The sequence below is a fragment of the Acanthopagrus latus genome, chromosome 16 (assembly GCF_904848185.1).
Source record: "Acanthopagrus latus isolate v.2019 chromosome 16, fAcaLat1.1, whole genome shotgun sequence".
Lineage (NCBI taxonomy): Eukaryota > Metazoa > Chordata > Actinopteri > Spariformes > Sparidae > Acanthopagrus > Acanthopagrus latus.
Genome location: NC_051054.1, coordinates 7,673,993 through 7,688,928, shown reverse-complemented (window position 1 = coordinate 7,688,928; position 14,936 = coordinate 7,673,993). Strand labels below are relative to the sequence as shown.

General features: G+C 46.9%; 1 protein-coding gene across 3 annotated transcripts in view; it reads left to right on the top strand.

Annotated features, from left to right (window-relative positions):
* Positions 1-14,936, top strand: part of sptb (spectrin, beta, erythrocytic) — a 44,183-nt gene that overhangs the window by 7,634 nt on the left and 21,613 nt on the right. For 2 of the 3 annotated variants that reach the window (XM_037125182.1, XM_037125181.1), the window contains 13 exons: positions 8,238-8,389; positions 8,534-8,707; positions 9,861-9,958; positions 11,003-11,083; positions 11,245-11,360; positions 11,504-11,616; positions 11,702-11,889; positions 12,225-12,342; positions 12,580-12,738; positions 12,845-13,147; positions 13,226-13,376; positions 13,533-14,403; positions 14,532-14,669. In XM_037125182.1, coding sequence (XP_036981077.1) covers positions 8,238-8,389; positions 8,534-8,707; positions 9,861-9,958; positions 11,003-11,083; positions 11,245-11,360; positions 11,504-11,616; positions 11,702-11,889; positions 12,225-12,342; positions 12,580-12,738; positions 12,845-13,147; positions 13,226-13,376; positions 13,533-14,403; positions 14,532-14,669 — 2,662 coding nt within the window. Of the gene's footprint in view, positions 1-735; positions 1,428-8,237; positions 8,390-8,533; positions 8,708-9,860; positions 9,959-11,002; positions 11,084-11,244; positions 11,361-11,503; positions 11,617-11,701; positions 11,890-12,224; positions 12,343-12,579; positions 12,739-12,844; positions 13,148-13,225; positions 13,377-13,532; positions 14,404-14,531; positions 14,670-14,936 lie in introns of those variants that run through there. The other variant, XM_037125183.1, reaches the window with a different exon arrangement.

Here is a 14,936-nt window from a genome sequence, read left to right as displayed (position 1 = left end):
GGTGGATCGTTTAGCGGCTAGTCCTTTCTGTCTCTTTCTGTCTCTTTAAGTGATGAAGGCTTCTGTGTGGGTGTTGGTGATATTGTGTTGGAGTGCTGCTGCTGCTGCACTGATGTTTCTGTAATGCAATCAGTGTTTCCTGTCAGAGAGAGAGAGAGAGAGAGAGAGAGAGAGAGAGAGAGAGAGAGAGAGAGAGAGAGAGAGAGAGTGGTACAGAGAAGGAGGGAAGTGAGGAGAGAGAGGCAGGAGTTGAGAGAAGCTCTGAATGACACCCACTGCTGATTTACAGCTTGTGAACTCAGAAATATCCACCCAGCGTGCCTTCTCAGCTCATACATAACATGCTGGATCTCTAGCCATTTACACTGCTCCTTACATAATACAACAACAACAAAAAAAGACTCTTTCCTTAAAAAGATTGGATGTTGGCTTATTGAAAGAGAAACCACAACTGTGCCATACACCTCACATCCAGTGATGTCACGACTGTGTGGGAGCGCTGCGTGGAGGGAGAGGGAGTCGCGTGGACGTATTGAAACATATTGCATGCATGGATGGGGCGAGAGAATTCACTCTGAACTGAACCGAAGGCTGCCTGCCTGAGCCCTTGTGCCGCCTGAGAGTGGAGGCATAGCGTCGTCACGGCAGCGGTGAGGAGAGAGTGAGAAAGGAAGAAGGAGAGGGAGGGAGGGAGGGAGAGAGGAAGAGAGGGAGGGAGGGAGCACAAGAGGGATCTGGAAAGGAGGACAGAGAGCCAAGAGACAGAGAAGAGGAGAGACGTGGAGTGCCAAGCTCCTCTGTCGGCTCCAGGGCTGCGTGTTGTTGTTGTTGTTGTAGTCGTTCGGGGGTCAGGATGAGCAGCCCGTGCCTGCTGCGTGCGGCCCCTATAAGCCAGCCCCGGCTCAGAGAGGTCAAGATCAGCCTGAAGGCCAGCAGCAGGGAGACCACAGCCATCCGGAGCAGCGGCGGAGGGACCAAGGAGGCTGCGAGCCGCACCTATGCCCTGGCAGAAAAAGAGGCCCCCGTCCGGGTAGGCATGAGCAGCAGCCGGAGCAAGAGCACCCCGGCGGTCCACCGGGCCCAGAGACCCGAAAGCAGGAAGTCGGCGAGGGGAAGCAGCAGCAGCAGCAGCGGCAGCGGGAAGCAGCAGGGGCCTGAACACCACCCGGAGAGGAACGGCACCGTCCTGCACATCCCGCTCACTGTGGCGCCTGCGGGACTCTCCCCCTTCTCCTCGTCCTCCTCTTCGTCCTCCTCCTGCACCCCCAGACGTCAGCGACCTTCTCACCCTCACCCGCCCCCCGCCCTCCTCTCCTCCTCCTCTTCCTCCTCGGCTAAAAGTATGAAGCGGGCGCGCTGGCTGAGTTACAGCACCTCCAACATCTGCTTCAACTCCATCCTGGACGGACGCTTCAGGCAGTTGCAAGGTAACAGGGGTCCTGATGGGAGAGAGCTACGTGTGTTTGTGCACCTGCGCTGTGTCGGGGGGGGGGGGAGTTTGTAAATCCCTCGCACCGGCCGGCCAGCTCGGCCTCACAGATGAGAGAGATAACACTTTTCCAATCACGCCCCTCCCTTTCCCTCAACTTGTGTTTGTGTTCAGGCCGGGACGGGAGTGCAGGGAGGCTGGGCTGTGATGTGAGCAAGTGTGAGGTTAGTTTGTCATCCCGATGCGAGAGCTGGGAAAAAAAAAAAAAAAAATCAGAGCTTTTAAAGCCGAGGCCCTTTTTTTCTTTTTTTATTAAAACGTATATGGTAGTAATTTATTTATTTTCAGGAAGCTGTGGCTGTGCCCCAATTGTTCACTGACTTGCCTTTGAATAATTCATAGGCCAACTCCTAAAAAGGTTGTGATGCTTTTTTTTCCCTCCAAAGCCATTCATTGCCAGGTAGTGTTACATGTGTGCACCCTTAACGTTCTGCTCTCTCTTTGAAAATAACAAATATATTCATACATATCCCCCGTCACCTTTTCTCCACATGGCCCTCACCCTTCACAAACTGTTCCGAATAACAGGCTACTCCCTCGTTTTGATCCTAACCTCCTTTCTTTTCCCGAATAACTGCGTCGGCGGTGTTAAAAAATAATCATTCTTCTCTGGCGGTTTAACTTTCCCCTGCCTGCGTTATTAAGGTTTTAAGAGCAGGGTATGCCGTCACTGTGGATTTCTGTTAGCTTGCACTATGCTATCCAACTCCCCTGATGACAGGAGTGCATTAGCGAGAGGAAGAAAATGGAGGAGACGATGCAGGAACAGAGAGGGGAAACATGCTTTTTTTTTTTTTTTTTTTCTCCCTCTGCCCCTGCTTGATTTCAAGTATCGACGGATTCTGGAGAGCCAACTGATACGTGAAGCGGCAAACTTTTGAAGAGGGGCCGCTCGGAGACAAGCGTATCGATCCACCGGCTGCACGTCATGAAAATGTTATTAACTTTTTATTCAGCCGCTGTTAGGGAGATCTGGTCGCCAGAATCAAGTCGGACAGAACAGCGATAGCACAGAAGCATGAGGAATAAACAGATAAAGAGAAGGAAAACAAGCCGTTTTGCATTTATTGATTTCAACCATTCATCCTTTTTCTTACGTCTTTCTTAGGACTGGACTCTTTGGCCGTTCTGCTGTTTTTCTTCCTCCCGTCTAGTTGCTTTTGTGACACGTTGACCTTTGACCTTTTAGTTTTACCCAACTCTGTCTGCACACCTTCCACTTGAAGTCTCTCAGCCTTTAGTCTTCTCTGCGTGCTGTTCAGAATTACAGTCTCTCTCCCGTGAGTTCGACCCTCACATTATTGTGAATATGAGCTCTTTGTCAATCTTTGTCTTTTCTCATGCTCCTTCTCCACCTACAATGAAAAGAGGACTCCAGTGTTGCACTCTTACGCCATTGTTGGACCCACAATAGACTGTTTAAAGAGTCAATTCCGGTACGATCTGTTTTGAATATGACTTAAGTAGAAAACCGACTTGACTTAAGTGATTTTTCTGCTGGTTTTTGCATTTGGGAGACACATGCGTCCGAGCCTGTGGTGAACTTTGCGTGAGCATTATGAACAGTGTGCAGCGCCGGCACACCCTCAAGCTGCTTTTCTTCAACTCTGTTTGTTCACCCACTGTTTGGTCCACTAAATGATAGGTGTTGCCTTTCTTCAATCTCCTTTAATCTCTTCAAAAAAGGCCTGTACACAACTTTTCTTTCACATTTTGCAGTCGTACTTTAAAACCAGACTTTTGTGAAGTTTCCCTTTAATCGTTGCGACTAAACACAAGTCTGTTTTCTTTCTGCAGCATCAACAAACATGTGGCAAAAAGCTCAGACAATTCAGACTCACACTGCAACCCAATGGCCATAATAATTGTTGGTGATGTTTAGAAACTATATGAATATTTAGGTTTGATGCTCAATTTCATCTTAAAACACTTGCTTAGGGGTCAGAATAGATCATGTTTTGTCTTAAAATATCTGTTTTGGTCGTCACAAACGCAGCATGAGATGTCCCGAGGTCTTGTTAAAAACACCTGGTTTTGTGGCTGGGAACTGTCTCACGGTCTCCTAAATAACATCCAGCGGTGTGACGCTTACAAAATTTGAAATGCAGCTTACCTCCACCCTCAAATATGCAAGTCATAAACATGCAATGTGTTGTAGAAATGTCAACGCAGCCTATGACAACATTTTATCAGCCCACTGTGCTGTAGACCTAAAACATGTCTTGAGGATACAAGTTTCATGTGTGAAGAAAGCCAACAGAGGAGTTGTTTCATCTTCCCTCCTGGACAGGACGGTTTATAATGACATGGTGTCATGGCTGCAGGGACAGGTAGCGCTGGCTGTGCCATGACTCAGACATGTATCAATGCTCTGTAGGACCACCGGGTCACATCCAGTAAAGAGCTGACGGTGGGGGAAAAAAAACCGGATCAGGCTGTATACAGGGAAAAGCCATCAGCATGAATAAGTCATGGGGTCTTTCAAAGAGTGGATGAGAGATTACAGAGTAAAAGCATGTGAAACAGAGGAATGTTTAGTACGTCTTGTAACGACGCGCGTGCAGGAAAGTTGGTCAAAGCAGCGACAAGATGCTGCTGCTGCTGCTGCTGCTGTGGTCCAGTCAGCCAGTCAGTCAGTCAGTGTGGAAAAAACTGTGTCAGAAAGTGATAGAAGTTGGACGCTGTCATGTGACGTGCTGCACTTACGGCATGACAACGACAGCTTCTGCTTCAGCACCATTAACTACAAGCTAACATTAAACATACTGTTAAATTGAGGTCAGCCCATCAGATGAACTGTTACAGCTACTTTTCTATTCATGAGGTGTAGCTCAGTGTCTCAAAAAGTCAGGACTCTCTTTCAGCTAAACCTGCTAGTACACCAACTTTGATCCAAACGGTTAAAGGGGCAGTTCACCCTACAATGAAACATCCATAACTATACTCTTTATCCGTCTAGATTGTTTTGGTTGTAGAGATTATAATGGAACAAGATGGCAGTGAATAGCAACGTCTCTTTCTAAAAATCTTGTCCCAGTTACTTAAGAGGATCCACAGAGCATGTTGTGGGCTGTTTCTATTTCTCTATTTGTATGTGTCCCTGCAGTAGGAAGCATGCATCTGTCAATGTGAAGATGAAATTGTGCCCAAATCAACCCAACCGTGCATCCATCACGCACAGAAGCAAGCATTTGAAAACTGGTCGTTAACGTTGTTAATGTTTTAATGTTTTGAAATCTTATTGTCTGTGATTCTGATGTTGTTGTACAGTGATTATGTATTGTCTTGTAACTTGTTTTGGAGATGTCGTCTCTGTGTCGTGTTAGTCCTAATAAAGGACATTTTTAGGAAATTCAATCTCTGCTGGAATTTTGGGGTTAAACAGAACTTAGTTTTTGCCGGATGTTTGCTGAGGGCTGTGTTGTTCAGCAGTGAGCGTACTCATTGTCATGTTGAGCTCGTTGAACTACTCATGCAGAGTCGGCTCAGAAGGATGCATGCGAGCAAACAATCCTCCTCCTCCTCCTCCTCCTCCCCCTCCTCCTCCCCCTCTGTCATCCCATGCCTCCAAAATGGCCAGGAGCATCGATGTGCACCACGTCCCCTCTCAAGGTCTCCTGATGTGAGCTGATACGGGATAACTGAGCTCTAATTGTACCCCCTACTGCCTCCAATGTGTAATCCTCTGAAGGCGGGCCGCCCAAATAGTTGCACGCAGAGATGCTTTTATAACAGATAACGGCGGGAAAGCTCGTGGTGAATCCATGCGCTGACCCTCCCGTTGGAACTTTGAGTTATTTTGCATGTCTTTAATTTCCATTACTTTTTCATGGCGCTGTTGTCGGCGTGGCCGTGTCGGAGCGGTGCGTGCCGTTGTTCTGCTGAGGGGAGCAGAATGAGGCATGATTTATTTACTGTACTGTGCTGCGCCATGTGTTTTACATACAGTAACTCCTGGTTTCTCCTCTCTGATGACGCTGAGAATGAGGCTGGAGCTTTGTTGATGCTTTCTGGGTCATTTTTCAGCAGAATGGCGAGACACTGTAGGTAATGTATCTTGTTCCAGTTTCCCTGGCCGGGTCTCTGTAGATTAAACCTGAATGCCTTCATCTCAGTCACTCTCTCTGCTTTATCTCCTCCCTGGTTTACCTTTGCTCCTGTCTGTCTCCTCCCGCGTCTTGCTCTCTTTTATCTTCTCCTTTTTAACCTTTAATCCAATATCTTTAACTTCCCTCCACCACTCTCTCTATTTTTTTTTTCTTTCCCCCCTCTGTTGCTGCTCTTTAGCCGCTCCTTGCTTGTTCTCCACAGCCTCGGGGCCTGAATCATTTATTACACCGAGTCATTAAGGATGCAGTCCTTTGCACTCCGTAGTTTAGCAGTCGTCTTCAGGGGTTTGGGAACAAACAGGGCGACCCGTACGAGGCGGCCCGAGGGGTGGTGGGGGGGTGTCACGTGTTGGTCGAGGAGAAAGTGCCTCATCACTAGTGGTTGACCTGATAAACTTTAAGAAGCTGTGCCTACAATACGCGTGAGCGTGCGCTACCTGCTGGGACTTTATTTGTTTTAATCATCACTGAGTGAGGCCCCCTCGAGTACAATGTTAAAACGTTCCAGTGAGCTCTTTCCGTTTGTATGCATTGTGTCTGAACGTACTTTTTTGGCAAGTTCGCTGTGAAGAGGATGCTCAAAACGTTAAAAACGAGCACAGTATTCAAATTCAACCAAAAGTTGGTAGTTTTTGTTGTAAAGCCTGATAAAGAAGCACTACATGAAGCTGCTCCCGTCTGTTTCTTCAAAAAAGTTGTGGGTAGAATTTGAGTTTGACTGTAACTGTAAGCATCCCTGATCAGTACATATCACGGTTGGAGTCAGAGTAGGAGAAAGTCTATCATACAGGTAGATTTGGTGTATTTTCTATGCTTAACAAATGCAGATGTAACCCCCAGTTACAAACACACACCCACGGCGACTCCCCCTGCCGCTCACATTCCCCGGTGAAGTGTGTCCACAAACAAAACAAGCAGAGTACAGAACGTTGGGTCACGCAGAACATACGGTCGTATCTAAATTAGTCTTATTTTTTTGCGCCGCTGAGTAGGAGGCACATCTGCCGTGCGTTCAGACGTGATTTTTTTTTCAAGTGTGAGCGATGTGTCACCACGTGGGCAGCCGCTCATCCTCCCAAAAAACATCTCCGAGTCTGATGCCCTCGCTCTCTGCAGCTCCTCACCACTGTCACGCCTGAGCTATGAAACTGCAGTCGGGTAAATTTGGGCATGTGTGCAGCATGCATGCAGAGATCATGATTGTGTTTTTGTGCAGCAGTACTTCTTTAGTTCTCTGCAAGTAGGAGGAGGAGACTTTTCCTCAGGGAAGTGTCATTTTGCGATGGTTTCTATCAGATATGCATTAAAATCCTGAAGTGGTGGTGTCACATGTAAGTAGTAGTAGTGACCACTCTTGTTGTGATTACTCACCGCTTCAAAACCTCCAGAGGAACCAAACCCAGCAGCCCAGCTGACGGTGCCCACATTCCCACCCACAACCCGCCCACACATACATCTGAGCTGAAAAACCGAACAAACAAGTAGAACAGAGCCAAACATCTGGAGAGTTTCTCGGGTGAGGTGCCAAATATTGCCGGATTAGGATTGATGATCGAGTTATCCATATCTTGCGAGGTCTCAAATGACATTAGCAGGTGAATGTTTACATGACTGCTCCCTGCACAGGTCTGACTCCCATGAGCTTTTAAAATTGAGCAAGGAGACCTGTGTTGAGGGAAAAAAGTAGGCTGTAGAGAGTGCAGGCGAAGCGTTGCTGCTGTGGATCCAAAGTAAAAAGGTATTTATTGGTTATTCATGGGGGGGGGAGTGGGTGTACACTACTCCATTTTATCCAAAAGAAATTGCTAACTGAAGTTTAAGTTATGGATCCGGAGACATTATTAAAGAGTCCCGGTTTGAAGGCTACTGTTAACACTTACTGTGTGACACTCAAAGAGATCAGTCCAATTCTCACCCTTGCCCTGATGATAAGAGTGTTTTTAATATCGAGTCAAACAAATTCAATCCGTGACTGGTTGTTGTTGTGTTTCCTCCTTCAAATTACGCCCACACGGCACACAGAGGCTACGGTGATATTTCATTAATAAACACTAACACTGGTCTTTAAACAGAGCTTGCATCTGATGTTTCCTTTGATGGTTTCCCATGATGTCGTTTGTGTATTGTGCTGATATATTTCATATGCAGAGGAGTGTCGGTGTGCATCTGCCAAACACTTCAGTAGAGATGCAGTTTCTGAGGTGACAGCAGCGCCTCAGTTACCTGCAAAATATCACCTATGTACAGCAGGTGGGATTCGGGGGGCCTTTTAACATGTCCGTGCCCAGTGGCCCGCTGCCTCATCGCTGGTCCACAGTCATGTGGATCATATTTCTTCGAGGCAGAGCTGATGCGAAGTTAGAAAATTCTGTTACTGGAGCGAGCTGGATTAAATTAGTGGAGCCGAACAATCATTTCTGAGTGCAGGTTCGCTGTGGAGAAAAGCTAACATCAATAACCATGTCCAGGCAGCTTAACTCTGCACCCAGGCTTTAACGAGATTTCCTCCATCCGTCTGAAGTGCCCTTGAGCAGGACAGTTAATCTCCAGCAGCTCCAGTTGGTTGCTGCTCTGTAGATGTGAAGTTTCATCCTCCCACGCGGAGCTCATGTCCTCCCCTCGCTTTGTGCTCCCATCAGATGAGCGTGAGGCCGTCCAGAAGAAGACCTTTACTAAATGGGTCAACTCGATCCTGTCCCGGGTCGGCTGTCGCATCTCCGACCTCTACCTGGACCTGCGGGACGGACGCATGCTCATCAAACTGCTGGAGGTGCTGTCGGGTGAACGGCTGGTGAGAAAGTCAAACCTGACATTTTTTATGCTTTTCTCTCCTTTTTTGTATTCAGTCCTGCACCCCTCTCTGTCTCTCGTGGTGCCCGCCTGCCTTTGTAACTTTCTGTGTTTCGACTCTTTTTCTTCTGTTCCCGACATCCAGCCGAAACCCACCAAAGGCCGAATGCGTATCCACTGTTTGGAGAACGTGGACAAGGCTCTGCAGTTCCTCAAGGAGCAGAGGGTCCACCTGGAGAACATGGGGTCCCACGACATCGTCGACGGCAACCACCGCCTCATCCTCGGCCTCATCTGGACCATCATCCTTCGCTTCCAGGTGAACTAAATAGAGAAACCTGAGAGCTCATATTGTTTTTCTTTACTGATTTTCACAGTCTGGTTGACCCTTTTTGTTATATAAAATATCACCATGATCACTATTAATAATATTCAATAGATGAATCATCAATAAAAGCCAGGGGATACTCTGCAAAATAAAACAAACAGTGTAAAACTAATTTTATATTTGGAAGCTCTGACCGCAAAGTCCAGCTTTTGTGTCCAGGTCGTCAATTAGCTGAAAAACGCTACAGCTATTTTTTAGGCTGTAGTGTGATTTCCAGTGAGAAAAGACATATGCCACCAAGATTTAACTACCATAAACTAATCAGAGTACATTATTACCCGTTTTAGTCTTACTTGGCAGTGTGTGCATGTAGCGCAGACAAACAGCTTCAGCCAGGCAGCCTCGGGATGTTTTTCTCTCTTTCCTCGAATGTGCTGCCTTCAGGTTCCAGCCGTTATCATCCGCTGTTAGAAGCACATCCAGAACATCAGAAAGCCGTGTCTGTTTGACTCTTTTTTATCTTCCTGTATGGGGGGGGGCATATATTTATTTTTAATTTGACAGCAACACTGTTATTTTTAGACACGTTAGTTCAAACAATATGGCCTCCTGCATTATTCAGACTGTTCAAAAAGAGGAGAGAGGGAAGAAGAAACGGGAAAGAAAGGAGTTGACTCGGTCCTCGTCTGTATCTTTTCAGCCTGCGTAAACCAAGGAGAACCAAAGCCGGCTAAATTTAGCCCTCTCTCAGGGCCCGTCTCTCAGATCACATCGCTGCTCTAATTACCGGCCCGCCGTGTGGGAAAATAAGAACTTCGATAATCACCACCCGTCCTTCTAGCAGCTGGACCACAGGTTTAGATTTGTGCAAAACCCAGTTGGACGATAACATCGATGATCTACCTCTTTAGATTAGTTTTGTTTTACACTAATTCCTCATGTTGCTGCCAGCTATCATGTATTATGTATTTCAAAGGGGTTTTCATGCCACTCTGCTAAAAATGTTCCGTGTTAATAACATGTCATATCAGATAGCTTTTGTGTTCTCCTCTGCTGTGAGTTGTACTTGTTTGATTGCAAACCTCGCCGTCATTAGTTCAGTTCCATTATTTACCATCCAGCTGTGCTTGTTGTTCCTCATCAGATCCAGGATATTATCGTGGAAACGGGCCAGGCGGACCAGAAGGAGACGCGCTCCGCCAAGGACGCTCTTCTTCTGTGGTGTCAGATGAAAACTGCGGGGTAAGTGGGATGCGCAGCCTTTTGGCATCGCCAAGCTGTTGTGAACATCCTTTTGGGGATTCAGATAATAGTCCAATCATCCAATCAGCACAGCTGTAACTCTTGTAGGGGTGAAAAATATGTTTTGTCATTCAAAGCTCACCTTTTTAAAAAGTGCTTTTGAATATTTTATTTTGTGCCCAGAGCTTGCTGTTTACAATCCTGTTTGATTTGTAACTTTAAACACCTTTTATTATCTTGTTCCTGAGAAGAATTACATATGAATTCAATCAATATCTACTTTTCTTATTTGAGTTTTTATGGTCAAAAATATGTTCAGTTTCCACTTTCTTACTGACAGTCAGTTCAATTAAATGTGATGCAAAGTTAATGCGTTTTTCTATTTTAACCATCACAGTTTACATTATATTAATGCAGGATATGTTTGATATTCTTGGCAATTTTCTTTTTTGCTGGGACTTAAATGCAAAGATAGATACTACTCAATTATTTAGATGTTAGATATAAAAGGAAAATAATCAGTATATTTCTCAAAGTCACAAAGAATTCTTTAATTCAGGAGAATTTAGAGCTGCTTGAAGGAGAATTTTGTAGCCTTTGGACAGAGTCTGGCTTCCTGTTTCCATCTGTGTCCAGTCCTTAAGCTAAACCAACATTACCAGCTGCCAGCAGAAGCTGCAAATTTGCTAAGCTAACTTAAGCTAACAGGCTCCTGGCTGGCGAGTTTACCGTACAGACATGAAAAAGGTATCAATTTCCTATTCTTGCTCTTGTCAAGAAAAGGAATCAGCAGAGTTTTCCTCAGTTCAGGCTACGGATCCTGTCGTAACTCTAAATTTCATATCTTAAGATTAAAGACTACACCGTCAACAAATAACAACAAAATGCCCCTCTTTTGTTAAAACACGTCACCTGCTCAGGCGTGAACTCAAAGAAATATGTGGTTGGTAATACTTGTGTTGATGACGAGCAGATCCCAGGCATTGATTTAAAACAGGAGCTCCTCGGTCACTGACGTCCCCCTGGCTGTTTTTTTTCCCACAGGTACCCCAATGTCAACATCACTAACTTCACCACCAGCTGGAAGGACGGCATGGCCTTCAACGCTCTCATACACAAACACCGGTAAGGAGAGATGAATGGCCAAAACCACTCTCACCAGCTTTGAAATGTAAACGCGCATAAAAGAACCCATCTGCTCAGTGTCTCTCCTCCTCGTTCTCTTTCGCCGTCTCGTTGTCGCCTCTCTCTTTGGCGTTCTCGCTCTCTCTGTCTTCCCCTCTCAGGCCGGATCTGGTGGAATTTAACAGTCTGAAGAGGTCCAACCCGACCCACAACCTCCAGAGCGCCTTTAACGTAGCGGAGCAGAAGCTTGGCGTGACCAAACTGTTGGACCCAGAAGGCGAGTGACTGACGGAGGGCCGTGCCTTCATGCAGAACTAAATGTTTATGAACTCTAAGCCTGGTGGAAAAAAAACACCTCGGGGCTCAGAGACGTCTCTGGATTTGGCTGTGACTGACTTGTGTGTCGTTTTTGTTTCGTAGATGTGTTCACAGAGAACCCAGATGAGAAGTCCATCATCACATACGTCGTGGCATTTTACCACTACTTCTCGAAGATGAAGCAGCTCGCCGTCGAGGGCAAGAGAGTCGGAAAGGTGAGACGGCGCCAACACACAGCATGTGCGCATGTTTAAGTGTCCCGAGCCGGCTTCTTTAACCGCCTCTGACCTCCCTCCTCAGGTTCTGGATCACGCCATCGAGACAGAGAAGATGATTGATAAGTACGAGACGCTGTCCTCAGACCTGCTGACGTGGATCGAGCAGACCATCATCGTGCTGAACAACCGGAAACTGGCCAACTCTCTGACCGGAGTTCAGCAGCAGCTTCAGGCCTTCAACACCTACCGCACTGTAGAGAAGCCGCCCAAGTGAGTGGAGCCAAGACGCCCTCCCATTACACTGCACTCTATTTCTGTGTTTATACTGATCTGTTTTCTTTATCCTGTCGCGTTTTTAATCCTTAAGACGAAATGATACAACTTACTTTAGAAATGATGCACATTCAGTAAAAAGTAGTTTATTTATGAGAGTTACACTTGCAAACAAGCCAGAATACTAGACTGAATAAACAAAACCCCATTCATTTGCAAATTTCTGAGCCGCTGGATGTACGTTTTCTTTGAAAACTTATTTGGAAAATATTCTGAAATATGTTTTAAACATACGTAAATGTACATCTCGACTCGCGCGTGTTCTCATTCAGGTTCCAGGAGAAGGGAAACCTCGAGGTGCTGCTGTTCACCATCCAGAGTCGTATGAGGGCCAACAACCAGAGAGTCTACACGCCTAAAGAGGGAGCCCTGGTCGCAGATATCAACAGGGTGAGAAAGAGAACCATTTTTCTTCTACAAATAATGAACAATAACAACAATAAATGATAGTGGCTTACAGGACTAATAATTTCAGCCATAGTATTGATAAAGGTAAATGCTCTCAGCTCAGCTAGATGAGCAAAATTCTGTAGTTGACCTCAAAAGTCTTTCTGGATGGGATCTAGCAAAGAAATGCAAAATACCCAAACTACGACCCTCATGATCTGTCTCGTCGTCTGTGTGCAGGCCTGGGAGCGTCTGGAGAGGGCGGAGCACGAGCGGGAGCGCGTCCTGAGAGACGAGCTGATCCGACAGGAGAAGCTGGAGCAGATGGCGAGAAGATTCGACAGGAAGGCAGCCATGAGGGAGACGTGGCTGCAGGAGAACCAGAGACTAGTGGCTCAGGTAAAGCACTATGGAAGCCATGATGTCATTATCTGGTATTTGTCCTGTAGGTGTCTATTGAAAAATATCTTGATCTCTATTCTTCTTTCTGCTTGTCTCCCCTAAGGATAACTTTGGTTACGACCTTCCAGCAGTGGAGGCAGCGAAGAAGAAGCACGATGCCATTGAGACGGACATCGCTGCGTACGAGGAACGCGTCCAGGCCTTGGTGGACATCTCGAAGGAGCTGGAGTCCGAGCGATACCACGATGCCAAACGGATCGACGTGCGGAAAGACAACGTCCTGCGCCTGTGGGACTACCTGCAGGAGCTGCTGAAGGCCCGTAGGGGGCGTCTGGATAAGAACCTGACTCTGCAGAGGATCTTCCAGGAGATGCTGTACATCATCAGCTGGACGGATGATATGAAGGTACGGCACAGGAGGCCACGTTCACCGACTAATGACATTTATTCTGTACACACTAAATTGATCGCCCCCTCTCTTTAGGCCCGTCTTCTATCTCCTGATATCGGGAAACACTTGTTGGAAGTGGAAGACCTGTTACAGAAACATGCTCTGTTAGAGAACGACATCGCTCTGCAGGCAGAGAGGGTTCAGAGCGCCAGTGCTGCTGCTCTCAAGTTCGCCAACGGAGACAGTAAGTTGAGCAACTGCAAGTGTTGTACTTAAAGTTATCAACATACATGTCCTCTGATTGATTATTTGCTAATATGTAATTAGTAATCCTGAGAAAAATTAAGCAAGTAGAGAAACTGAAATGAGCTCATTTATATTTTGATGTGTTCCCCCCCAGCCTACAAGCCGTGCGACCCCCAGGTGATCCGCGACAGGGTGCAGCACCTGAACTTGTGCTACCAGGAGGTCTGCGCCCTGGCGGATCAGCAAAGGGCTCGCTTGGAACAGTCCCGCCTCTTCTGGAACTTCCTGTGGGAGGTGGCGGAGCTGGAGAGCTGGATACGAGAGAAGGAGCACATCTTCTCCTCTCTGGATTACGGCAAGGACCTGACGAGCGTGCTGGTGCTCCAGAGCAAGCACAGCGCCTTCGAGGACGAGCTCGGAGCCCGCCGCGCCAACCTCGAACCGCTCCTGGCGGAAGGAGAGAAGATGATCCAGGCCAAGCACTTTGGCTCGCCGAAGGTCCAAGAGTGCATGGACAACATCCGGAGGCAGTGGCAGCAGCTGGAGGAGCTGGCTGCGTTTCGGAAACAGAACCTCCAGGACACGCAGAGGTTCTTCCAGTTTCAGGGCGACGCTGATGATCTCAAGGCCTGGCTGCTGGACGCCAAGAGGCAGATGAGCAGCGACGACGTGGGCCACGACGAGTACACCACCCAGCGGCTGCTGAAGAAGCACAACAACCTGAAGAACGAGGCGATCAAGAACGGAGCCACCATAGATGCGCTATCCAAACAGGCCAACGCGCTGCCAGAGGAGCTGCAAAACACCCCCGATATCCAAAGACGTCTGAAAGACATCAAGGACCTGTACATGGAGCTCATGTCTCTGGCTGACCTGAGACAGAAGAAGCTGGATGACGCGATGGCCCTGTACACCATCTTCAGCGAGACGGACGCCTGTGAACTCTGGATGGGCCAGAAGGAGACGTGGTTGGTGGGTTTGGAGGTGCCGGAGAAGCTGGAGGATCTGGAAGTAGTACAGAATAGGTACACAGAAAAAACAGTGTTATTATGCAGTCACTTTCTGAGTAGCATTATAGTTTTCCAGTTCAAGTTTCCAGGTGTTAATGCATCATGCACACTGTCCTGTTTTTTTGTTTTTTTCTTGCTTTCAGGTTGAGCATTTTAGCCCAAGAAATGGGAAATATGCAGTCGAGAGTCGATGACGTCAACAAAGCTGTGAAACAGCTTGAGGACGGCAGACACCCTCGCACCAAAGAGGTCAAAGAATGTCAGACACGACTGAATAAGAGGTGCCTTGAATATATTTTCTATTTCTTGTATGCGCCACGAATTTTTAATGTTTGTTTGCGCATCAACATTTCTCATTAATCATTCAGCGTTATATCTGAAAGAAATAACCAAAAAGATTCACATTTGTGTCCTTATCTCTTTTCCTGAGGTATATGAAAACGCTTTGATTCACAGGTCTATGATTTCCTATTAACTTTCAAGAAGTTTCCTGAAAAGAAGTAATTTAGGAGTAATTACAGGTAGAATGGAAACTTGTTTACACTTCT